This window comes from Protomyctophum bolini (assembly GCF_963924005.1).
Source record: "Protomyctophum bolini genome assembly, chromosome: 16".
NCBI lineage: Eukaryota > Metazoa > Chordata > Actinopteri > Myctophiformes > Myctophidae > Protomyctophum > Protomyctophum bolini.
This window is the reverse complement of record NC_137877.1, coordinates 12,296,719-12,323,022: the sequence shown is the minus strand read 5'-3', so window position 1 is coordinate 12,323,022 and position 26,304 is coordinate 12,296,719. Positions and strand designations below refer to the sequence as shown.

The following is a 26,304-nucleotide window of genomic DNA, read 5'->3' as shown; positions in this document are numbered from 1 at the left end:
TGTGTGTGTGTGTGTGTGTGTGTGTGTGTGTGTGTGTGTGTGTGTGTGTGTGTGTGTGTGTGTGTGTGTTTTCCAATTAGCCCCACTAGCTGGCACCCCCTGGGGGGTATACCGAAGGAATGTTGTATATTCTAAATTGAGTAAAATACAATCAGCATACTAATTTAATCACATTAAAGACTAACTTAATCCTAATGAATCCCTCCCACCACCACCAAACATGCACAGCATGCACATTTCGCACACTTTTGGTCAAACTTTATAGTCAAGGACAGATGTCATAGTTGCATAAAATCCATTCAAATAACACTTACGATTCCTCTGAAGATTGCGAAGGACATTCTGAAAAGCAGGATATTTAACAAACTGCCCTCAGTGAAATGTCACGGTAATTTGCTACAGGTCCTTGCAGGCAGAGCATTTAGTTTCCCTTCAAATCAATACATATATAATGCACTCTTAAATTCAGCTCTCTCAAACATAAAAGCCTGCATACTTCATTGTTGAGAGTGTAAAGGCAGTAATCGCAAAAATGGATGAAGGGACACCTATTATACCACACTGGTATTGACTGCAAGGATTTCAAGTGAGTTATAAGATACAGTGAGTCTCCTCAAAGATACTGTACACATTTATTACATTTCAAGAGTCATAGGCCTTCAGGAAATGTGACATGAGTACAGCAAAGTCCAAATAAAGTGAAAATATTGCCGCTATTGTCGCTGGAAGAGTCAGTTATAACTCATCGCTAAGCCCCCTCCCCCCAAAGCCCGTATCTCTGCCCTCAATCCACCATTTAGATCAAGGGAGGAGCCGAACGCGTTCATGGAGGCTAAAGTGCTTTAGAACATTGCTTTGCGATGGAAAAATGTGGTCTAAATATAGTTAAAACTATTGCAAAATCCCCCCGCGTCCCTGCGTCCCTGTCACCATCACCTTCAATTTAACGGCTACTGAGAGAATTTCTGCAAACGCAGCCGTTAAACTGCTTCAATTGAGAAAATTACCCCAGTAGATCATGATAGCGGAACATTTTCCACTATTACTGCCCAAAAGCAATACGCTGTAGTGGCTGGTGCACTAATGAAAGACATTATAATACCCAATGTCCTTCCATTGACTCCCATTTAGTGTACACTAGACCTGTACGTGCCCGTCGACCACCGGCCTACTTGAGAACGATGCGACTTGGGAACCTAATAATACCTGTTGTCAACTTGTCATAGCACCCGTTTTAACTATCTGTCTGTGTCCCTTTTGTGCCCATACTGTTTAAAGTGTACACAGTATGGAGATCTCTGTATCTGTCTGTCTGCCTGTGCCCGAAGAGTGCAAACTGACTGTGAAAAGTGTAGTGGTTAAGTGATCAATTTGCGTGTGGTGTGGTGTTGCCATGGCAATCACAATCGCCAGAAGATAAAGCAAATGCCATTTCCCAGGTTGAGGTGGCTTTGATAGCAATTACTGAAAGATATCCAAATGTCTGCAACACTGTGATTTGGGGGGATGACGACTGTGTCTGTGTGTACTATGCTTGCTAATGAGTACCCAGTGCTTCCTATTACGCCCAGGAGCTCAGATGAAAAACACAAAGCAAGGGCACACTGACCAGCGAGGCATAATTATACCAGCATGATGCTCGTCTCAAGTCCTCTGTGAGGATGCTTCCTACCAATGTAATGAAGAGTGTCATTAACCGTAATGTGGAAAAACAAACTGAAGGACTTTCTTATAATTTGTCCTCACTAATGCTCATTATAAAAGATGGCACCATTTCTCTACTACTCACCCTCTTAACCCTAGAACACTAAACACGGGTGATTGTCCCCCGGACGATTATATTTGTGCAGGTTTTGCAGGTTAGACATACAGTGTGACAGTCTGACAGGCATGCATTAGTTTGACAACACCGTCGCTGCCGACAGGGCCGGATTAACCCCCACTGGGCTCACTTATTTCCTGGACTACATTGTTGTCTCAGTAAGCCAGCCCTCCTATCCACAAGGAGGAGCAGTGGACCAAAGCATTATGGGGATTGTAGTCCAGGAAGGAAAGTGAGCCCTGTGTCCATGACATCATGGAGCACATGGACACCTTGAATTATACTGAAATATCTAAAAACACCAAATGACCCACATAAAACCCCCAGAAAAGTGTTTTTTTGGCTCCCAAACATCATTAAAATAAGATCTGGTTGCAAAAGGGGGTGAAGTGGCAACTTTTAATCATGAAAGTATGGGTCAGAGAACCAAAAGCATCGCGAAAGTCCAGGAAGACAGAATAGAATTGACAAGATTCATGTTTAAAATTATCCATCCCAGTTTTAAGACAGTTCATTCATCCCCTGTCTATTTACTGTATGCCTTCTTCTTAGGTGACAAGATGCCATTGTCTAGCACACGAGACAGGATACATTTCATGAACACTTTGTAGATGGTGGGGAGGAGGGATATGTCTCTCCATGTTGATGGATCATCAGGTACATTGTCTCTTTTTGGGATATGGTGAATCATATATGGCTCCTTTCCAGGATTCTGGCACTCCCTTATTGTCCAGGCAGACATTAAAGATGGATGTTATTTTCCTCACATGACTGTGCAGTCTTAAGGATTTCATATGTTACCCCTCCTCTATGCCACTAGCCCTGTCATCTGTGCAAAACGGACCCTACTTCATCAGGTGTAAAGTGGGAGGTGATTAGGAAAGTCAGCGGGCCGTACAGGTTGTATGGCTGTTTTCCCCATGGGAGTGGATCACTGATCAATATTTGGCTAAACTTGAATTAGTGCGGCTTAAGGAGGAGGCCAAGGCCATTTGAGTGTTGTTCCAATACTTTCAGAAGAAACCTGTACTGAGTCTAATGTACCTGGTGGAACGTTGTTGGTGACCCCTGAGGTGTTGCCAGTCCCTATGGCACAAAGTGAACATGATGTCGGGGTGACTGTTCCAACCGTTTTAGCCTCTTTTGATGTAAACTCATTATCTCATGCATGGCTTGTTTGGGGTTCAGTTTCTGATATTTATTGCCAGATTAGCGTGTTATATTTGGCTATAATGGTGTTAAACCATTGTGACGTCACTGGGGCAAGGAGGCGGGTCATATAGAATGATCTGGATGGCTTCGATCGTCTGTGCTGCCACAAGAAGGCAAGTTTGTTCCTACTCACGTTTGTGGCGCTCTCGGGTTGTACTGGGGCTGAATTATGTCACGTACATACTGTAACACTATTGTCCCTCGATCCATTCTGCAGCGGTAGATTGGCTCAGAGCCTCGGGGGAGGGAACGACTGAGAGGAAACCTTTTCAGGATCCGCATCACATATTTCAGCAGCGCGAAACCCAGCTGATCTCCTCCTCCTCGTCTTGTTGCTGTAAATACACCGTCCTTGGGAAAACATCCCGTTCGGTATAATGTTATTAGGCGATTTTCGCTATTATTAAAGTTACTGTAGCAGGCAATTTGTATTAGGGGTGGGGAGGGGCTCGCGAGACATGGCCAAAGCATTCTGCTCAAAACTCCTGCTCTACATTCATGATGGCAGTTACAACGGGTGTGTGTGTTTTATAACGCACTTTACATTTGAAACTAATCAAAGTGCTACATGAAGAGAAGGAGAATAAAATAAAATAAGTATAAAAAAGTATAAAATAAGGACAATTCATGCATTTCGTGGTCAAGTCTACTGCTAAAAGGTTAAAAGCACACCGGGCATCTAAAAAGTCCAACTAGCCATATGCCTAGAAAAGTCTATAGTTCCCTTTGAAAAGCGTCCATGGATTGTGGTGCTCTCTAAAACACGCACACGCAGGTGGTAATCTGTGTCATGGTCCCAACTAGCCCCCAATTCTTCTAGTGTGGATGTTATTATCACTTTATCAGCCATCGCTCTTGGTCGCGGGCGGTGCGTGTGAATCATCCTCCCTCCTGACACAAAGACTGAAAGGAAAGAAGGTTCCAGTGATTGGGTGAGTCACCCGTCTGAGGGAAGATACTGACCTGTCACTCAGCTCCGTGCTCCTGCTAAACCCACACCATTAAAACTGCAACACACCGCTCACACGCGCACGCACGCACGCATGCACGCACACACGCACGCACACACACAAACACACACACACCGCTCCAAGCTCTGCTGCTACGGAATGAATCATGACTCACTATAGAACAGTGGTCCGTGGGGTCCGGGGACCCTTATGAGTCTGTAACTGAGAGTGTACAAATGGAACCAAATAGACCATTTGGTTCCATTTGTACACTCTCAGAGTTAAATTTACATTGATTTTACAATTAGGGGTCCCTGAGATAGAAATGCCATTAAATGGGGGTCTGTAGACTAATGCATGTCAAACTGGGGGTCCTTGAAATTAAACGGGTTGAGAATTGTTGCTAGAGCCGTAGAAATCTTCTCTTATGGGGGTCCCTGTTGGCATAATATCTCTTCGAATGGGGGTCCTAATTAGTGTCAATTTGGGGGGGTTCCTTGACATGAAAAGGTTTGTGAATCACTACTATAGAACATCGCTTTTCTTCCAGAACCGTCATGTTTTTGTAAACATCTGCTTCTAAAACGGTTAGTCCCAATACTTGATTCTGATTGGCTGGTTACCGTTATAAAATTCACGATAATCCACACCTTCAATCACTTAATATTCCCAGCTGATCCCGCAGCTCCGCGCTTTTCCAAGTGCTCAAAGCGCTTTAAAATGGTTTATTCATTCATACATTGGGAGGTGAAGCGGCGAACAGTCGACGCCAGCGTCCTCACTTCCCACATTCACACACCAACGGTGGCGAGCGCACACCAACGGTGGCGAGCGCACACCAACCGACTCATTGGAGGCAATGTAGGGTTCAGCGTGTTGCCCATGGACAAATCGACATGTGGACTAAAGTCGACTAAAACTAGACTAACACTAAGACATTCCTGATGACAAAAATGTGATTAAAACTAAAGGAAAACTATTCAATTGACTAATACTAAAATAAAAAACTATATAATAATAATAATAGTAGTAATAATAATAATAATAACAATAAATATAGATCATGAATGCCACATAAGAAAAACTGTCGAAGTCCACACAATTTATCCATAATGTATAAATGATGGATAAGGGGTCAGGACAATGAGGCCTTTTCGTGGTGGGGTCAGAATGAAATTTGGACTGTTTTTCGTCTGTGGTACTCTTAATAAAACAATGTCGTTAACATTATAGCAAAAATGGTACCAATGAAGACGTGAGTTGGAGATCATGCTTAGGTCAGTCCATCTCTTTATTCAGTTACTTCATTAAGGCTCAGCCGGCCCATCATTGGTCCGGCCAGCTGGCAGCTCTCTAGTCCTGTAGCTGATGATGTCTGCATCTGGCCTCCATTACTGATCGTTACGAGGCAGGCTGTGATGACGGCATGACGTCCTCTTCAGAGTGGCAGGAACTAACGGCTCATTCAGACGTTATCTCTCAGTGAAAGTGGTTTAAAACACGGAGCCCGCCAGAACCGTACTAAGAGTAGAATAAAGGGCCGTGCAAACGGGGAGCGATAAAACGCGCCTATAGTTCATTTGTAGGTCTGCTTTTTTTTTTTTAATCAAAGAACGACTGACATAGAAACATAGCTTTTTCAGAAAACTCTCAGGATGTAGAAGACATTTTTAGAATCTGATTTCAGGTCAGAATGGGTTAATAACTAAGTGCTTGTGACTAACTGATATAGCTACACTTGATGCATCAGAAAACACAGGTTTCTGATGTGTGCTGTGTGGATAAGCCTCTGTTTTCTCATAACAGGACTATGAGTCACTATGAGTCATTGGGCTGGGTTAAAGGTTTCCATGACTTTCATTTCTTTATTCGCTTTCATGACCTCAATTACACCCACACAACCTGAACTTTGAACATTCAGTGGGTTTTCTCTGTTGTGTTCTGAAGCCTGTTGAGCTTCAATGAAAACAGGCAAATAAAATCCCTAGTTCCCAGTTACATCTGCTGGCAAGTTGTCGTTGATATGTCATAATGATATGTACCACGTTACGTAATAGTGTGCCGGAAGTTGCCGACCTACAAGCTCAGTGCGTGGTGTGTTCTGAGGTTGTAGGTTGGCTATTTTCCACGGACGGCACCGTATGTTTGACAGAACATAAGAGGTTTGGCAGGATACGTCTATACCAGGGGTTCTCAACCCGTGGGTCGTGACTCACTGTATACACCATGGGTTTCCAAAGTGGGGTCCGGGGACCCCTGGGGGGACTTGAGGGAGTTCCAGGGGCTCAATTAGAGATAGTTACAAATCGACCCTTATGGGTCTGTAACTTTCGTTCCATTTTTACACTCTCAGAGTTAAATTAACTGTGGTTTTACAAAATAAATTGGGGTACCAGAGATATAAATGCCATTAAACCGGGGGGTCCGTAGCATAATACGTGTGAAACTGGGGGGTCCATGACATGAATACGTTTCGGAATCAATGCCAGAGCCGTAAAAATCCTCCCTTATCGGGGTCACTGGCATATGTTTTCAAATGGGGGGTCCAGCTTATCGGGGTCACTGGCATATGTTTTCAAATGGGGGGTCCAGCTTATCGGGGTCACTGGCATATGTTTTCAAATGGGGGGTCCAGCTTATCGGGGTCACTGGCATATGTTTTCAAATGGGGGGTCCAGCTTATCGGGGTCACTGGCATATAAATAATAAATGTTGATTTGGGGGTCGTAGACATGAAAAAGTTTGGGAACCACTGGTATACACGACTCACTTTATACATGTCTTTACAGTGACTTAAACTGTACAGACGGTGACTCTCTTGTCATACCCATACAACACCGTGGGTGTTGCATGCACAGTATTCAGTATCGTACCGCAGTCCTCAGTGTGTGTGTGTGTGTGTGTGTGTGTGTGTGCGCGCGTGCGCGCGTGTCTTGAGTTTTTCTGCATTATTTCCCCATGCACAACGCAGGTGTCATCATGGCGCGCATATAATCATAACGACAATTCCACCGTTGAGAATATACAGCCTAATAACGACGCGTCTCCGAGCTGAGCACGGTGCATTTATAAAAAAAATGTCCACAATAATATCATCAGATTATGTTGGGGCTAATTGTGTTTGAGTTATCGGTTTACAGCAACATCCGCCGGGTGCAAATAGAAAATTGAAAAATGACTTAATTGAAAATCCTACCCGTGAGACTTGGCCTCCAAATGACATATGAAACAAGGACAGCTCTCTCTCTCTCTCTCTCTGTCTCTCTCTGTCTCTCTCTGAAAAGAGCATTCAACAGATGTACATTAGACAACCGTTGTTCTCTTCCTCTTGGTCTTCAAACATGTAATGTATGTACAGTACAGGCCTGCTTTACATCCTGGTGCCAATAGTCTGACAGTCCGTCGTTCCAAAGCACCATTGGGCCGATGGTGCACATTAAAACTAAGCATATTATTGAGGGCATCAGAATAATGGGCCATTGGCCTATAATGGGGCTCCCTTCAATCCGTAGACCTTGTAATCAGGGACACAACAACACACATAGAGAACCAGCAGTACAGCCAAATGCTATCCTATGTTCTTCTATGCTGGGATCTGGAGAACGATTCTACGATGAGAGTTCTGAATACATTGTCAGATCTAAAATACCCTTAATCATGTTAACAAGTATTATCTTAAGCCATTCTGGGCGGGAACCCTTTTTGGGGTTTTAAACATTATGTTATAATTTAGCTATTGAAAAATAGCAGATCTACAAGCTCATAGCGCGCCACCGAGTGGTGCACTACGAGCTTGTAGGTCTGCTATTTTTGAAAAAGCGTGAAAATGTGCCTCAAATTTGGAATATATTTATATTCAGAACAAACGTTTTTAACTCAAATCTTTGCTTCTGGAGGGTCCCTGGAACAACATATTTTCAGATGTGGGTCGGAGGCCAATTACAGATCATTTCTGGGGTCCTTGACATGAAATATTGAGTGATATAGGCCTAGAAACATAGGTATTTCAGAAAACTGTCAGGATTTAGAAGAATGTTTTTTTCAGGCCTAAATGGGTTAATAGTGGTCCCTTGCTGTATATCTACTGTACTGTCAGAGCGTTATTGCTGAACTCCTGTTGAACTGTGATTTGATTTGCTAAGAGCAATAAATATTATGTGTGCAGTACTCTATCTCCCTTCCTCATGAGGCAGGGCTTAACGTGCTGTTAACCCATTCAGAACCCCTTTTGGTGTTTTAAGCATCATGTTGTGGTTTATATAAGCTATTGAAAAAATAGCAGATCTACAAGCTCGAGTTACGAGCTTGTAGATCTGCCATTTTTGAAAGATCGGGAAAATGAATATGTTTTTAACTCAAATCTATGCCCATAACATATTTTCAGATGGGGGTCGGTGTCCTTGACATGAAATGGTTTGAGAACCACTGACATAGAAACATAGGGTTTTCTTCTCGGACAAGACGTTTTGTAGAATCTGGTAAATCCAGTAAAGTGCAGGATTTCCATTCTGGTGGTTCTCAACATCGGGTCAACGTTACGTACGTGATGCGCTTCATTCCCCTCCGAGCTATTAGAAACCGCTTGGTTTCCACATTGTCAGATTGCTCCTTTCCAGTTCCAGGTGTTCCATGTTTCTATGTCAGTGTTGCTCAAACTATTTCATGTCAAGGAATTATCTGTAATTGTCCGCCGACCCCCATCTGAAAATATGTTGTTCCAGGGACGCCCCCAGAAGCCCCCACAAGCTCTAGCGCGGCACTCGGTGCCGCGCTATGAGCATGTAGAGCTGCTATTTTTCAATGGCTAAAGTGTAACATAATGCTCAAAACACCAAAAGGGGTTCCCGTACAGAATGGGTAAAATCCTAGGGAAAATCAAAGGTTCAAAGCTTGAGCTTTCTCACTTTCATTGGCATTCCATTAAACTTGAAGAGACATAAACACCTACATATTGACCCACCGTATCTTCACACATGGGATCCAACACGTGTATGGAATATTAATTATAGTATGTAATCACTCAGCGATTAATGAATAGCCAGGCGAGCCAACTAAGGTATTCATTTGACATGTAATAATAATGAATCAGGGGGGGATACTGGCAGAAAGGTGCTTCTACTGTAATTCACATGACATTAGCATTCATCATCTTCATAGGAACCTTTAGCCAGGGAATGCAGATCAACACACACTAATTCATTTTGGACGGGAACCCCTCTTGATGTTTTAAGCATTGTTATACTTTAGCCATTGAAAAATAACAGATCTACAAGCTCATAGCACGGCACCAAGTGCCGCGCTACGAGCTTGTAGGTCTGCTATTTATTTTTAATCGTGAAAATGTGGCGCAAATCTTTGAATATATATTCTTTCAGAGCCAAAGTTTTTAAGTCAAATCTTTGCTTCTGGTCCCTGGAACAACATATTTTCAGATGGGGGTCGGTGGCAAATTACATATAATCTTGGGATCGTTTGACCTGAAAATGTTTGAGAACGACTGACATCAGAAAACTGTCATGATTTAGAAGACATTTGTAGAATCGTTCCCAGGTCAAAATGGGCTAATTCATTCCTGTCCATGTTTATTACCTCACACTCTCCAGCTCTCCTCTCCACCAGCGTATCTCCAGAGAAATGAACCTGAGTTGCAAACTGTAAACAACTTCTTCTTTTTTTTCGTACACCAAATTTCTTCGTCTACGAAAATAATATGTATATAACAATACGCACGTATGTGTGTGTCGTATCTGCATGTAGGCTGTCTAACATGTGAATAAGAGCAACAACAAAAATAAATAAATATATATATATATATAGAGATATATTCTTTTTATATAGATTTTTTTTGTTTTGTTACTGGATTAAATGAAATTAAAAGACGGATTATTGCGTCCGTGGTTTAGATTGGTTTATCCACTTTTCTTTTTACTACGATATTTGGTGTAGAGGGAGAACAATAAGAAGTGGGTATTATGGGACGGCGGTGGCTAAGGGGTAGAGTGGCCACTAGGGGGCGGCGGTGGCTCAGGATGGTAACCACAAGGTCGCCAGTTCAAACCCGGGCTCTCCCAGAGTGTGTCCTTGAGCAAGACTCTGAACCCCTAATTGCTCCTGATGTGCAGGTTGCATGGTTTCCGCCGCCATTGGTGTATTAATTGTGTGTGTGAATGGGTGAATGTAATGCACAATGTCTGTAAAGCGCCTTGGATAAAGGCCCTATATATAAATGCACCATTTACAATTTACCATAAACTGGGAGACATGGGTTGAACAAGTATAGGGTTTATGAAAGTGGTTAAAATGGGTTCTTTATATAGAACCATTAGAATGAATTATTCTTGAAAGAACCTTTTGGTCTGAAAAATAGTTCAATATGACACCCCTCTGAAGGACCTGCAGTTTCAGTTCCAGTCTATTTGTATGTGTGTACCACCATGCTGTACTAGCAAGATACAGGATTGTTAGACAGAAGACAAATGAGCCAGCAGACAATTCAATAAGGATTTGGGGGCCTGGGGAGAGAGGACCATTATACTAAAAGCTGGCAGGAAGAATAGAGAGGTGTCTGAAAGTGAAGCGAGAGGATCATGTTCACGGTTTTAGCACTTCTAACTGCAGGATTACTGTCTGTTTTAGCACTTCTAACTGCAGGATTACTGTCTAAAGCAGGTGGCTGATCTCAAACCCGCGGGGACCCAGGGGTCCTTCAAGGGGGGTGGGGGGGGGGGGGGGGGGTTGGGAAAAAGTACTTGCATGTTTTACTTAAGTAAAAGTATCAATACTCCATTACAAGTAAAAGTCGAGAATTCAAAATGTAGGGCCTACTTGAGTAAAAGTACAAAAGTATTGGCAATTTGGCATCAAAATGTACTTACAGTATACCAAAAGTAGAAAGTATAGTTATTATGGATAATGTTTTCGAAATGGATACAAATCCTTAGCAGTACAACTTGTAGATTGACTATTTTCAAATGGCCAAAATGTACAAGGGGCTTAAAGTGGTTAATTAAGTTTTGTAATAATAATCAATAATAATGTCATATTATTGTCAAATAATTGTTCAATAAAAGTACAACATTTGCCTCTGAAATGTAGTGGAGTAGAAGTCATTGTACTGACAATTTAACGTACTTCCATTTGTACACTCTCAGAGTTATATTAGCATTGATTTTACAATATAAATTGGGGGTCCCAGAGATAGAAATGCTATTAAATGGGGGGTCCGTAGACTAATGCATGTCAAACTGGGGGTCCTTGAAATTAAACGGAGACGTACAAATCTAGAGACGTACAAATCTTCTCTTATTGGGGTCCCTGGCATATATATAAATGGGGGTCTGCAGGCTATTTAGTTTAAATTTTGGGGTCCTTGACATGAGAAAGTTTGGGAACCACTGTGCTATACGTTCAAAAACATCTTGAAAAAAAAAATCTCTCTGATCTCTCTCTCTCTCTCTCTCTCTGTCTCTCTCCCACAGGATCACATTCTGCCACCTGCCCTTCCAGAGTAAATGGCTGTACGTGGGGACGGAGCGCGGGAACACGCACATCGTCAACATCGAGTCCTTTGTGCTGTCCGGATACGTCATCATGTGGAACAAGGCCATCGAGCTGTGAGTTGTTGTGTGCTACTGTGTCACAGGAACATTAACCCATTTTGACCTGAGATCAGATTCAAAAAATGTCTTTACATCCTGACAGTTTTCTGAAAAAGCTATGTTTCTATGTCAGTCGTTCTTCGATTTTTCAAAAATAGCAGACCTACTAGCTCGGTGGCGCGCTATGAGCTTGTAGATCTTCTATTTTTCAATAGCTAAAGCATGACATAATGCTAACACCAAAAGGGGTTCCCGCCCAAAATGCTTTTAAAGTGATGCTGCTGCTGATGCGTGCGTGTGCGCTTGCGCGGAAACTAATTCACATAGAACAATAATTTAAAAACCTGACGCCAGACGCCAGACATTTTTAATCAATTTCAGACTTTAATTACAGGACTGTAAAGAGAACAGTCCAAAAATAAGACAATTATGTGTAGTAGACAAAGACGAGTAGACAAAGACGAAATATAAAAATGTGGACTTACATTTTGCAGCTGCAGCCAGGAAGCAGTTTACTTAATTATCACATTGATTGGAAATGGGGGAAACATAATTATCCTGACTCTGTAAACAGCTACGTAACAAAAGCTCAGAAGTGAAATCACATAACATTTTATTTTTTTGAATCTGCTCAAAACCTGCATGTAAAAGCTAGGGCTGGGACTTCAACTGATTCACAGTGTTGGCAAATAACTTAAGTAACTAGTTACTTTCAGTAATATTATTACTTTTTCACCCAGCAACTAGTAAAGTAACTAGTTACTTTCACATTTGGAGTAATAATAGGCTGTATTACATTTACTTTTCTCCAAAAGTAACTCTACTATTTTCACGAGCCTTGGTGGTACTGTGGGCTTGAGTGTTTATTTATAATGGTAGACTGGGTTGGGGTCGAGTTACCTTGCAGGCTGCTGATCCGCTTTAGATCTAGAGACTCTAGAGCAGATACGGAAACGATGCACACTCGTCTGTACGTGTGAAGTATCGGACGCAGAAGGGGGCGGGCCTTAAACCGTCCGGAACGCGGAAAACAAACTGGGTAGTGAGAGACTCTGTTCAAAGGTTGCGTTTCATTATCATATTGAGCCCAGGTGTGGTTTTCCTTTAGTCTGTAATTTATGAATTCATACACAGTAAAAGTCTTAGGCCCTCATTTATCAATGGAGTGTAAAATCTGCCTCAAATTCGAGCGTCGGTTTTGGAGTACACTCACGCCGGCACGGCATTTATAAAGTGATCGCTGACAGCTGATCCTTGCTTAATTTCATTCCTAGCATTGATAAATGTGTTCTTAACCCATTCTGAACGGGAACCCATTTTGGTGTTGGCATCATGTTATGCTTTAGCTATTGAAAAATAGCAGATCTACAAGCTCATAGCGCGCCACCGAGTGGCGCGCTACAAGCTTGTAGGTCTGCTATTTTTGAAAAATCGAAGAACGACTGACATTTTTTAGAATCTGATCTCAGGTCAGAATGGGTTAATCAGACCAGTGTGTGTCCAGTGGAAACCTCGTATGAATCTGATCTCAGGTCAGAATGGGTTAAATCTATCTGGCACACCCTATAAAATCGAGCCTCGCCCTCGTTTTTGCAATATGAACAACTGCAATACGACCAGGGATAATGTATGGCTGAGTGGTCGTTGTTGATAGATAAATCAACCTGTCGGTGATTTATCTATCAACAGTGACCACACAGCTAGCCATACATCCCTTACTTAGTATATGTTAAAGATGGAGTGCCGTGATTGTTGTACTTTTTTCAGTTTTTTATGTGTCTATGGAGTTAACATTACTCTAATAGACCCCCAGGTGTGGTTATATGTCTTCCCTGTGTATTTTTGGTTTCTTCCTGAAAGCTGAAAGCCTTTCGAGTCGGGGTGACGACGGCACTCCATCTTTAAGGAGTGAAATGCTCTTTCAATGACTTTCTGTCCCATAGCAGGTGTAGCGGAAGACCTGAAGGACAAATCCTTTCCCAGGATAATAATTCTCGTCACATTGTTCTTTTGACAACATAGACAGAAACGCCAGAAAGCGAATGGAGGACATATTTCACTCTGGCTGGTTCGAGCTGACGGCTGCCCTTTGTTTACGGCGGTTGATAAATATCTGAGATAGAGTTGGTGTCAGTGTAGGGGTCGGCTGAGGTGTCTGAGGATGTGAGGATGGGATTCAGGCCAGCGGCATGCATGCGCTTGTGACAGTGGCCAAAAGAGTCACATTAAACTTGTATACCATTAGCTGAATTATTGCTCCATGAGCAACACAAAAATATATTTATGAGTGCACTGTTTTAAAGTGTGGTTTGCAATAATTATTGTGAAACCCAAAGGAAGTTGTCCTCTGCCTAAGACTACGCCACTTTAATTTCTTCTGGAGATAAAGAACTCCGTTCAACACTCTTAACCTTAAACATACAGGACACTCAGGTTCATGTTTTACAGGTAAGGGCAATGTAGATTGAAACACCAGGAAAGGACTGAGACAGAAATGTTTTTAAGGGGGTTACAAAAAAGCTATACATATTGACTTTAACAAAAAAAACATCTTGTCCCAGGATGCACCTGGGACGTATCCTCAGTGATGTATCCCAAGGTCATCAGGGTTTCGAGTCTCTCGAACATCATACCCCTCAATCAAGTCCCGACTCACGTCCCAGTAGCTACACTCAATAGGGCAAAACCAGGGCCACACAATCCGTTGGAACTACTCCAGAACAACTCTGCCAGGGCTGGGAGGTACACTTATGGCGCATGGAAGGACTATAGGCTCTGTGGGTTGACTCCTGTCCGGGCCCCTCCTACGTCTCACCAGGCCCAGGACCTGTGCGTTGCACCAGAGTCCCAGCACTAACTACAGCGGTCACTCTAATTGGCCAAATACAAATGAATTGAAAAATACTAAAAGCCCTACTTCCTAACATGAAATCACTTAACAAAAATAACAAAAGCAAATCAATAACTTCCTTAAAATTCTCTTATATCAAATGTGCAATATGCAATGAAGGGGTTAAAGTGCTGAGATGTGCAGGGGGGTTATCGGCATGGTACTTCTCTTCTCACTTCAACAGCAGCCACTCCGAACACACAAGTAGGTATAGGCCAGTTTCATCAATGTCTAATTATGGATCTGGTAGACATGGGAATACGTTGGCATGAAGTACTGCGGATGTTTATTTACAGACAACCCAGGTGTAAACCTGGGTCCTTCCTGAATATGGCGTGCAGTACTCGCTCAAGCTCTCTCCGTGCAGTCTGGTATGGCTCTGTCTTGTCTCGTTCCAACGGCCCCGGTCAAGTTCACTTGACAATCGGCGTGTAACCGGCCCTTTCCGCTGCCTCTGCACCTCAGCTCTGGCCCCCCGCCATTCACCAAACACGTCACTCACTACTGAGCTCTGCTTCCCCACACACAACATACTGCCTTCTCTCTGCTCTCCCATGTGAATGAATCTCTGGCCCCATTTATAGCATGTGTAACTCCCACCCCAATCACAGGCACACTGCCTTCTCTCTGCTCTCCCTTGTGAATGAATCTCTGGCCCCATTTATAGCATGTGTAACTCCCACCCCAATCACAGACACACTGCCTTCTCTCTGCTCTCCCTTGTGAATGAATCTCTGGCCCCATTTATAGCATGTGTACAGTAACTCCCACCCCAATCATTAACGTGGCTTGCACTGATCAGGCAATCAGGGCGATACAAAACACGGCGATACAAAACAACATGCATAGGAAACAACATAATGAAGTACCAGAAATTAGGGGGCCATGCTTGCATGCGGGCCCTTTTGTCTAAGACAAATTTCTTCCTCGGGAGACAAATAAAGCTTGAACTTGATAACCGACACAAATAAATAGCACCCCTCGGTAGCATCTGTCACACATGCTTCTTCCTCGCACACTGCAGCTCTGCCCGGTAAAAAAAACTAAGTTTCTGTTTACCTCTGACACGGTTTGATTTGTGAAAACAAAAAAAACAGAGAGGGAGACATATTTTTGGAGGAACACAATAACCCATTTTCAACCATATCTGTATAGAATCGGTCCAGTAAATGTACTGCAAATGTAGTTATACCAAAGATTATAAAGATGCTCAAACTTCATTGGAGCCACTAGACTAGTCACAATGGACTACAAATCCTACAAATGGTCTCCTAAGTAGGGATTGCTCTTCCCCGACCTCCCCACCACTCCCCCGCCCTCCTATCTCCCAACAACACTGACAACACCATGTTGCATTATATGGCAAATTATATGGCAAATGTCATGATTCCCATTTCCAAAATCAGCCCTCATCAACCAAGACAGTTGGAAAATTATATTATTAAGCATGGGAACATGTCCATTCATTTCACGTGATAATATGCACATCCATCAGAAACATGGACTCTATCACCACTTTCCAAACCCACCTCAAAACCCATCTGTTTAGGCAGGCCTATGACCCTGCATGACCTGTCTGCTGCAAGCTGTGTTTTTGTTCTGCTTTTAACTGTTCTGCTTTTAACTTGTACTGTTTTAACCTGTACGGCGACCTTGAGTGCCTTGAAAGGCGCCTTATAAATAAAATGTATTATTATTATTATTATTACATATTCACATATTGTAATCTTAAATATGGGGCCAGAGCCCCCTATGTGTCGTCCGTCAAATTGCAGATGGACAGAGAGCCTCTTCCGGACTCCTCTCAAATCTCGCGAGAGTTTGTTTGATGGGATAAAGAAAGGTTTATAACAAAGTAGATTTTCTCCTGATTTGTCTCGCTAAAAGAAGCCATTTTTAGTATGAATATCTTGGAAATATCGTGTGCCTTGTGATGATTGGGTCCAGTATTTAGTTCAGTGATCATGGAGTTAAGGAATGGATCATGAGCTGTGTTCACGTTCACTCTCCCATTGGAAATGAATAGACTCCAACATTCTTCCAGTCTCCTAATAATGTGTCGGCCCACTTCACGCAGATACAGGAAGTAAAGTGGAATTTGTGCCTCTTGCCATTTCCTCTTAAAATAATAATAAGAATGAATTGCATTTTCTATGCACTACGTGCCTACTCAAAGCGATTACAATGGTTCATTCATTCATACATTGGGAGGTGAAGCGGCGAACAGTCGACGCCAGCGTCCTCACTTCCCACATCCACACACCAATGGTGGCGAGCTCACACCGACCAACACATTGGAGGCAATGTAGGGTTCAGTGTCTTATGCCCAAGGAAACTTCGACATGTAGACAGGAGGAGCCGGGATTTGAGCCACCGACCCACGGATCATTGGATGACCTGCTCTACCTCTTGAGCCACAGCCGCCCCTCTTGTGTTACACTCTCCACCGATGGATGGATGAACGGTTGGATGATATTTTCGTTTGATTTGATTCATTTTCTTCACTAATATACGGTAGTCCAGCAACCAAATCCACCTTCATAAGGAAGCCCTTATACAGGCCTTTATTCTGACCGACAAGCCAACCCAAAGTTTCACAATGTCTCTATTTCTTTTCATGAAAAGTGTCTCCAGTTCTTTGTGCGTTTTGTGAAAGCCTTTCGCCAGACGGCGAGCAAAGGCCCCAGCCGATCAATAGATTCAATACCTTCCCTTCTGAGAACTCTGTGAATGCTCTCTCCAGACAAAGGCAAACAGCCTTGAGCATAATGGCACACCATAATGGAAAATTCACCACAAATGTTCTAAGAGCAAGGAACATAAAGCAAAGTTTATTTTCTACAAAGATCCAGCTGATATGTCAAAATCAAGTTGTTGCTCTCTCTCTCTCTCTCTCTCTCTCTCTGCGTGTGTGGGTAGAATACATTGTGAGGACAATTTTCCATGACCTAAATAGAAAACAAGGTAAAGTAAGTAAGTAGCCTTGCCGAGCCATGAGGCCCATAGGGCAGGAGCCTATCTCCTGTTTCTGTAGTGTGAGGCAGCTTGATGTACAAGTACACCCCCTGGACATGACGCTAGTATATGTCACAGGGACTTACCCCCCCAATCCAACCCTTGATGCTGAGTGTCAAGCAGGGAGGCACTGGGTCCCAATCTTTGGTATGACCCGGCTGGGGATTGAACCCCGACCTCCCAGTCTCAGGGCGGACATTCTAACCACAAGGCCACTTAGAACAAATAATCGGCTGAAGATGGACGGATGGATGGAGGCTTACAATTAGTAAAGTATTCATGGTTGGGGTTAGGAATAAAGTGTTAGAGTTTGGCTGATCAATCTGTATGCTATTATTCATTTATTTTCCTGCTATTTTCAATGTCAAATTGCGACGATTACCGTATATTTTTGTAATTTCCATAATGTTGCTGATGTCTGAGGTGGGCGAATCTTTCAGTTCCTTCATGATGCTCAGTGACATCATAATGTTGCTGATGTCTGAGATGGGCGGGTCTTGCGGTACCTTCATGATGCTCAGTGACATCATAAAAGATAGGTTTGTTTCCCTGCCCACATCCAGCTGTTTTTTTCTACAGGCAGGTAGGCTACGTAGAAATCGGGTTCGGGTGAATTTCACCTGTGTTTAGAAAAATCCCATACACCCGCAATGGATTTTTGTATTCGGTGTGCATGGACCATTCTCACAGGAATGGATGGACCAAAGGAAAATGTAGTGAACAAAAATAAAGTAAAATCTGTCTTCATTTTAGTTCACTGACAAAGACTAGAGTAGACGAAATACTATGTATTTATTTATTGTATAATTTTCTTCCTGTGGTCATGTGATGTGCATGTACGTGCTCGCTCTGTTTACAAACAGAGGCAACGGCACGTGCGCAGCCCCCCCACACACACACACGCACTGTACAGGAGTTGAATGGACTGCATGCTGTGCTCAGAACAGCTACAAAAGTTCTTATTGGACAAACTGTTAACACTCCAGGAGTTGTGAAGAAATAGGTGAGTGACATGCAGGCTGTAGCAGCACGTATGAACGCGGCGCGTGTGTGCGTGCGTGCAGCCTACTGTAGTAGCAATAATAGTAACGTTAGCTTAGCACGTAGCACATGTGGCGTGCGTGTGTGTGTGTGTGTGTGTGTGTGTGAGTGAGTGTGTGAGTGAGTGAGTGAGTGGTTAGTGTGTTCTAACCAGGAGTTTAGTAATGTGAGGCTGCACTGGGATCAGTTGGTTAAACTAGTGGACATTGTATAGAGTTGTCTTGTACTGTATACTGCACTGGGATCAGTTTGTTGAATGGAGTTGGTTGAATAGATCTTTTGAGTGGTGCAACCACTCCAAGGAACATCTATGTCCATGTCACTCCACGTGTCCCTATGTTTAGAGAGGGGCAAAAGTGGTGCTGTTGTGCTAGAAACAGAGAGAGAGAGATAGTGTTGCACACTTGCACTGTTGCCTGCTAATTAGAGAGAGAGAGAGAGGTGCCTGCTAATTCCCCCACACAGTAACTCTGTCATTTATCGACCGTTTCGAATGCGGGGCTGGCACCCTGGGCGCGTTCCTGTGGGTCTGGAAGTTCCAGGGACCCACCGGGGACCCCCACATGGAGTTGCAACACTCAGTTCACATGGGTGTGTTTTTTTTTAATGGAATATTTTACATTGGGTAAAATATACCCGTGTCTAGTGATGGTGTAACAAAAAATATGTTTAGTATTCTAATCTAGGGTTAAGAATAGTACAAACGTGTACTATACTACTGTGTGTGCGTGCATGCATATAGAGCTGTTGCAGTAGTAGCCTTATTTACTATGTGTATTCAGGGTTGAGTGTGGGCAGCAGGCATGATAAACCGGCTCAGTTGAACTTCCTGCCCGCTGTGCTGTGCTCCACTTCACTCCTCGACAGCATACCATGGTTTGTTTATACTGTAGCAGCTGCTGTGAAACATATCGAGACATTTTGGTTATGTTGAACTCTCAAGTGGATGTTAAAGCCACATGATACCAAAACAACATGATTAGTTGGTATTATGCAAATGTGGTGTATTTCTCACGCATGGGTTTGATATGAATAAATGGACCGCCTTGACCGTGCAATGTAGTTTACTTCAAAAAGCAGCAATAAGAGTCAAAGTCATACGATTTGTCACACACGCGACTCCGCATTTGACCCATCTCTTGGAGCGGTGAGCTGCAGCCAAGGAGCGGTGAGCTGCAGCCGTGCCGCGCTCGGGAATCATTTGATTAGTAGATTTGACAAAGAATGTGTTGCTGTTGGGGCAACAGAAGTATCTACATTGCTATTCATCACTTAAATTACTTTCCACCTCAAGCACACAAAAGAGCCTATAATATCTACAAGCTCATTGATTTGAGCCCGATACAATGTAGAATGCTATATCACTATTGGTAAATTGTCATTGCATCTGCCTTCTCACACTCTTCTCTCTCTTTCTATCCCTTATCCCCCCTCCTCTCTCTCTCTCTCTCTCTCTCTCTCTCTCAATTTCAAAAGGCTTTATTGGCATGATAAATATGTTCTACATTGCCAAAGCGTACATACAACAAAACAAAAGTCAACATTGTGCACACAGAGACAGAGACAACTCACTGCACACACAGAGACAACAACAAACATCCCAACAATAATGAACAACAAGCAATACAGTAAAAATGAAAATAAATTAACAAACAGCAACTTAACTCTCTCTCTCTCTCTCTCTCTCTCTCGCCACACAAGATCGACAAAAACACACCCAGGGCCCGTGGTTCATCTGAGCGACAGCCCAAAGGATGAAGGCAAGGTGAGTACTAGGCACAGATGAAAGAGACCTCCTTTATCCTCCCTTCCACTCTCCCGGGTTGGAGCCGTTTAAGCCTCCCCTTCGATTATTATTAGCCAACGTTCCTCGCAAATTCCTCCCCTTCCGTCTCCACCATGAGCAGGCGCATGCAGGGAAATACAGTATCATAATGTATATACAGTAGGAGGAAGACTGATATACTGAGCCGTTTATTTTTGTTTTGTAATTTACTTTAATTCCGCAGACTTATAAATTGACTGCCACGATTGTCTCTGTCTCTGGGGAATACGTTAGTCTGACATACTAATAGAGCGTCGCAGTCCCGCCCCCCCGAGAGACCCGTTCATTTTCCTCATAGACTTTTCAAAAAAGTATTAATTTAAAGACGTTTACGCCGCGGACAAAGCCAACTCTTGTCGTGACAAATCATGACAATAAACACAATGTTTTGGGCCGAACAAATAATTAGAAAGAAGAAATAAACAGCAGTTTTAATTATTTGTTTTTGTCCAAAATATTGTGTTTGTTGTCATGATTTGTCACGACTCGAGTTGGCTTCGTACGACGCTTAAAAGGGCTTTAAATAAATACTTTTTGAAATGTCTCTGGAGAAAATGTATTGGGAATTATTTCCTGGGCCTGGCGTCGTCATGAATGGGGGCGGGACTGCGACGCTCGTCGCTCTATAGTCCCTCATATGTGGCCGGTTAAGACTCACCCGTGGCTTCGGCGTGCGGTTAGGGTTAGGTTAGTGTTCGAGGTAGGGTGTTGGACTATTCAGTATTTTAGCCGTGACCTAAGAGCCCCCTCCAGAGATACTTCCGGGTCCTACATTTGTGTCGCTTTTGTGTCCCCATAGAGTTATATTGTGTCCCTCTGTCGGACTATTATGAGACTAAAACAACCACGAAAGTCTCATTTTACCGCTTTCCTTGCAACAACAAAGCTACTGGTCTCCCAAATCTGGCTGTGACAGGCTATCTGCCCCACACTGAATACTATCGCCATTTTATTTCATTGTGTCAAATAAATCCTCCATTAGAGATCATTTTAATGCAAACTAGATTCAACATACTCACCCTGCACACATTCTAAATATGCCCCCGAAATATTGTACTGAGCAAATGTTACCACCTTCAATGATAATATTTATTATTCCACATCATATATTTTCTTTGTCATGGACACTTGTACAGAACATTAATAATTCTACTGGAGTTGGAAGCAAATATAGGTGTAGTGAAATGGCTTTTTTGGCATTTTATTTTGAAGTTTCAGCCTCAGACGGCCCTCCAGGCTATGGGGACGGAGGTCTGTCTCATGCCTGACCACATGCACACACATGCACAGTGGTTTGTTTACAAGTGACGGAGAGACCTGCAGCAAAGCCAGCGGGTTATCTCTAACCTGTCTGGAACACACTGTCTGGATGTCACCTTGAATGAGATTAAAAACGGAGGATTTCTGTAATCAGTAGCAGCTGTGTTTGGACGCACAGGAATGGGACTCAAACGGGCAAGCTTCATTTCTATTGATGTGTATCTCTACACGTCATTACGCAGCAGTTTTCATTTTAAGGAAGTAATTAAGTAGTTAAGGGCGTGTTCATCAGTGCCCATACCCGGTTGGCGAAAGGGCCTTTCTGTGTGCATGTTCTCCCCGTGTCCCCTAGGGTAGGTACCCTCACAAGGAACATGCAGTAATCCTAAACTACCTCCCCCTGGCCAGGGGGGATGTAGTTTAAAAATTAAAAAAGAAAACAGTGAGTTATCAAAAAAAGTTGTATTATCAACGTTGTTTTTTTTTTATCAACAATCTGTAGCCGACAGCAAAATTGCAGTGTAGAGAGAGAAGAGACCGGTACATAGTACATAGTCAACACTGGTCAAGTTAACTATGCATAGCGTGTTTTAAATGTGTATTTTCACCTGCAGACGAAGCCGCTTCTAGCATAACAAACGTCCTTGGAAGCCGAGCGCTGTGAGATATTAAGGCCATGGAGCGGAATCGATTGTCCACGCGGCCCATTGGCCCTTGATGTGTGTGTGTGTGTGTGTGTGTGTGGTTGAAAATGTACTGAGAGGCTGTCAGAAGCACAAGCTGCAAACTATAATGTGAGAATGTTTTCTTGGTTACTAGTCCTGACAACGTGTCGGATAGAGAAACCGTGAATAAAGGAAATGTGGTTTCTGCTACATGGATCTGACACGCTGGTGTCCAGTTGATGTCTACATCAGTGTTGAGTTCGTTGACTAAAACGGAGGCGAAAAATGTTCCTTTTTCCACTGACAGAAACTAAATGGAAACTAAATAAAAACTAAGCTATGATGACTAAAACTAAGACTAAATATACTGACAATTTCGTCAACAAATAAAAACTAGACTAAAATGTTAGGAAGGGATTAGTCGACAAGAGATCCAGTATAAGTCATTTTACACTTGTTTGCATGCTGAAAATTGCCGATCTACAAGCTCACAATGTGGCGCCCTGCAACTCGTTGTGAGCTTGTAGATCGGCTATTTTCAGTATATATACAAGTATAAAATCAGCCTTTACGACGGCATCAAGGCTCGCCGAAATACATTTTAGTCGACTAAATGGACTGTAGATTTTGTCGACTGAAATCTTATGACATTTAGTGGACTAAAACTAGACTAACACTAAAACATTCCAGGTGACTAAAATATGACTAAAACTCAATGAAGTTTCATTCCAAAGACTATGACTAAACTAAAATAGAAATTTGCTGCCAAAAACAACACTGTTCAAGGTAGAGGGATTTTTGGTCCTGACGACAAATCATTGAGACAGATGCCCCTTGCTGGTGATTTAGATCAAAGTACAGCACAAGCCAATTGAACGTCACGGATGGAAAGCTTGCTTGTGATTATAATGCATTGTACGTGATAGAGTCACAGGTGAGTTGAGGCTAGCAAGGTAACTCCAGGGAACAATATTATTTTGTTGGACAAACAGCAGAAGCTACAAGCGTGTTAGAATTGGACAGACTTGGTTGTTTTTTCCCCAAATAAATATCTTTCAACATAAGAACAATTAGGCCAGTGGGGTTCCCAAACTTTTTCCTGTCAAGTACCCCCAAATTGACACTAATTAGCCCCGCAGACCCCCATTTGAAAAGATATGCCAGGGACCCCCATAAGAGAAGATTTTTACGGCTCTAGCAGTGATTCTCAACCAGTTTAATTTCAAGGAACCCCCAGTTTGATATGCATTAGTCTACGGACCCCGAGTGTACAAATGGAACCAAGTGGGGTCCCCGGACCACACTTTGGGAACCACTGAATTAGGCAATTAGGCAAAAATTACATATAGCACTATACTTTCAAAAGTAGTTTTATGGGCTTGCCAAATCCGAGGACAAATTGTATTACTATACTCAATGCGCGTCTACTTTGAGTGTGGAAAGTTACACACACTGCCCCACTGTATACGGACGGTTTCCAAAGACTATACATTACATGTAGTGACGTTTTGTGGGCACTTTTTTTAATGAGAAACGGGTTAGCGCTAGAAGCAGATTCAGCTACGTACAGACACACCGTTTCCAACAAGCGTCACATGAGAGTTACAGTACAAGACATAATATGGGGGGAAAGAAATACATTTGATGGCATAAACCTTTGGCTATTAACTAGAAGTATAACTTATTCTGCTTTCAGCTGCTGATAGGCTTTGAGAGTGGAACCATCGTACAGTGGGACCTCAGGATCAAGAAGGCTGACTTCAGAATCTATTATGATGAAGTGAGTAATGTTCTGTCTGTCTGTCTGTCTGTCTGTCTGTCTGTCTGTCTGTCTGTCATGATGTGATTGCGAATGGGGAAGCAATCACACAGCTATGCAGCCACACTGAGTATATATATATAAACGCTAATAAACTGTACATTTTGGGGAAGTGTCATTATTTGGTGCATATTCAGATCTTGCTCCAGCCACTGAGGAGAAGCAACGGGGACAGTGTTGCATATTAATGTCTGAGGACGCTGGCTCAGGATGTCATCTCTAGAATTCGTTGGATAATAGAAATCTTTATTTATGAAACACTTCAAAACAAAGTTACAAAGTGCTTTCCAATGGCAGAATAAAATAAAAATAATACATCAATAAATCCAAGGGCTTAAGTGAAAGCCTTTGTGTACAGGTCAGTTTCCAGCTTCGACTTAAAGGTTTTATGACATTCATTTTCATTTATTTTTCTTTTTCTTTTTCTTTTTCTTTTTCTTTTTCTTTTTCTTTTTCTTTTTCTTTTTCTTTTTCTTTTTCTTTTTCTTTTTCTTTTTCTTTTTCTTTTTCTTTTAGGTTTTATGACCTCAATTACACCCAAAAAACCTGAACTTTGAACATTCAGTGGATTTTCTGTGGTCTGAAGTTTTCTTTGGGGTTTGGAAGCCTTTTGAGCTACAACAGGCAAAATAGTGACATCTGCTGGCAAATCCCATTGACATATATGGGATTTGCAGGATCTTACATCACAAACAGCAGGAAAACCAGAGCACCTGTTTGAGCCAGAAAACCCCAGATCACAGAAAATCTACTGAATGTTAAAAGTTCATGTTTTTTGGGTGCAATTCAAGGTTGCAAACGTACAATGTTGGTCCCTGAAAATGACTGAGAATTGGAAATACTAAAATAGTTATTACGTTACACCACTGCATGTGTGTCCTCGGTTCACCTCTCGCCGCGACCGCGTTTCTCTGTTGGCGCGGCCGGTCCGCTGGGCTGATTGTGATCTCCTGTCACACCGCCATCCAGCCGCCCTCCCGAAGAGAGGCTTTTTATGGCTGCTGTTAATTACTGCTGTTTGATGTCTCCACCCCCCCCCCCCCCCCCCTGCGTTTTGTCAGAGGACTCACTCTACATTAGGCATCCAGGAGCCGGCGAGAGTCATCGTCATGACAACAGGAGACATAAACAGCTGGCAAAGAGCCTCCTCAGACCTCTGAGTGCCACTATCTCCCAGTCCCAGTTGTTGTTGTCGAATGAATGACATTATAAGCAAGCAAAGCTTTTATAGGTTGCACATCAGCAATGGTGTTGCTGATGTGTTGTCACGTGTACGTATGTTTATAAATGTTTTGTTTCTTAATGTAAAAGGTACTGTTGGCTTGTTTTGTTTAATGCTTTCATGTGGGGACTGAGCTTTTGTGTGTCTGTTGTGTTTGTAGCCCAGAATGTGGTGATTTGATTGATGGAGCACGGAAGGTGATTATTATTATAGTATTATGATAAGAGCGCCCCTCACTTCAAACAAGTGTGATATGTTTTTAGTTTTTTTCCACCATTGTGATATGACAAAGTAACACTGGGTGTTGATGAGGAACTCGGCACCCGTTCTGGCTCATTAACAAGCGCTATCTGTGCAGCAGCCCTCATTTCGTATGTGTCAGTTAACTGTTAAAGTAATAATATTAGGTGTCCCGGAGAGCCCAGGTGTCAGAAGTTAGGCTCAGGATTTCGCTGCACCTCCTGGGAAGGCCAGCTAATCATTTTCAAGTGTGACAGCAGCCAGTGCCACACTTTTTATATTTTTAATTAGTGCCATCACTGCCATGCAGACATAGATTAAGGCTGTGAAAGGCTCCCTGGACATTCTCGGACTCATTTAATTTGCACACACCAACATCGTACGCCTTCCCTGCCTCACCTGGACGCTGGATAAATGACGCATATTAATATGGAACCTGTATGTGTGTTTTTATTCCCAGGGATTAAATTACCACTTGAGCCCCATGCAGCATCCATTATATTCTGGGGGGGGGGGACATCTCTATCTATAAATTGTACTCTGTGTGTGTGTGTGTGTGTGTGTGTGTGTGTGTGTGTGTGTGTGTGTGTGTGTGTGTGTGTGTGTGTGTGTGTGTGTGTGTGTGTGTGTGTGTGTGTGTGTGTGTGTGTGTGTGTGTGTGTGTGTGTGTGTGTGTGTGTGTGTGGGGGGGGGGGGGGGGGGGGTGGGTGGGTGAATGTAATGCACAATCTATGGAAAGTGCCAT

At 42.8% G+C, this 26,304-nt stretch overlaps 1 protein-coding gene across 1 annotated transcript in view; it reads left to right on the top strand.

Moving 5' to 3' along the window:
- The window catches only part of LOC308330427 (syntaxin-binding protein 5-like), a gene marked incomplete at its 5' end in the record, with an annotated part of 196,581 nt that overhangs the window by 132,919 nt on the left and 37,358 nt on the right, over positions 1-26,304 (top strand). Inside the window, 3 exons of the mRNA XM_080785278.1 lie at positions 11,463-11,597; positions 20,230-20,293; positions 23,975-24,062. Coding sequence (XP_080641404.1) covers positions 11,463-11,597; positions 20,230-20,293; positions 23,975-24,062 — 287 coding nt within the window. The remainder of the gene's footprint in view (positions 1-11,462; positions 11,598-20,229; positions 20,294-23,974; positions 24,063-26,304) is intronic.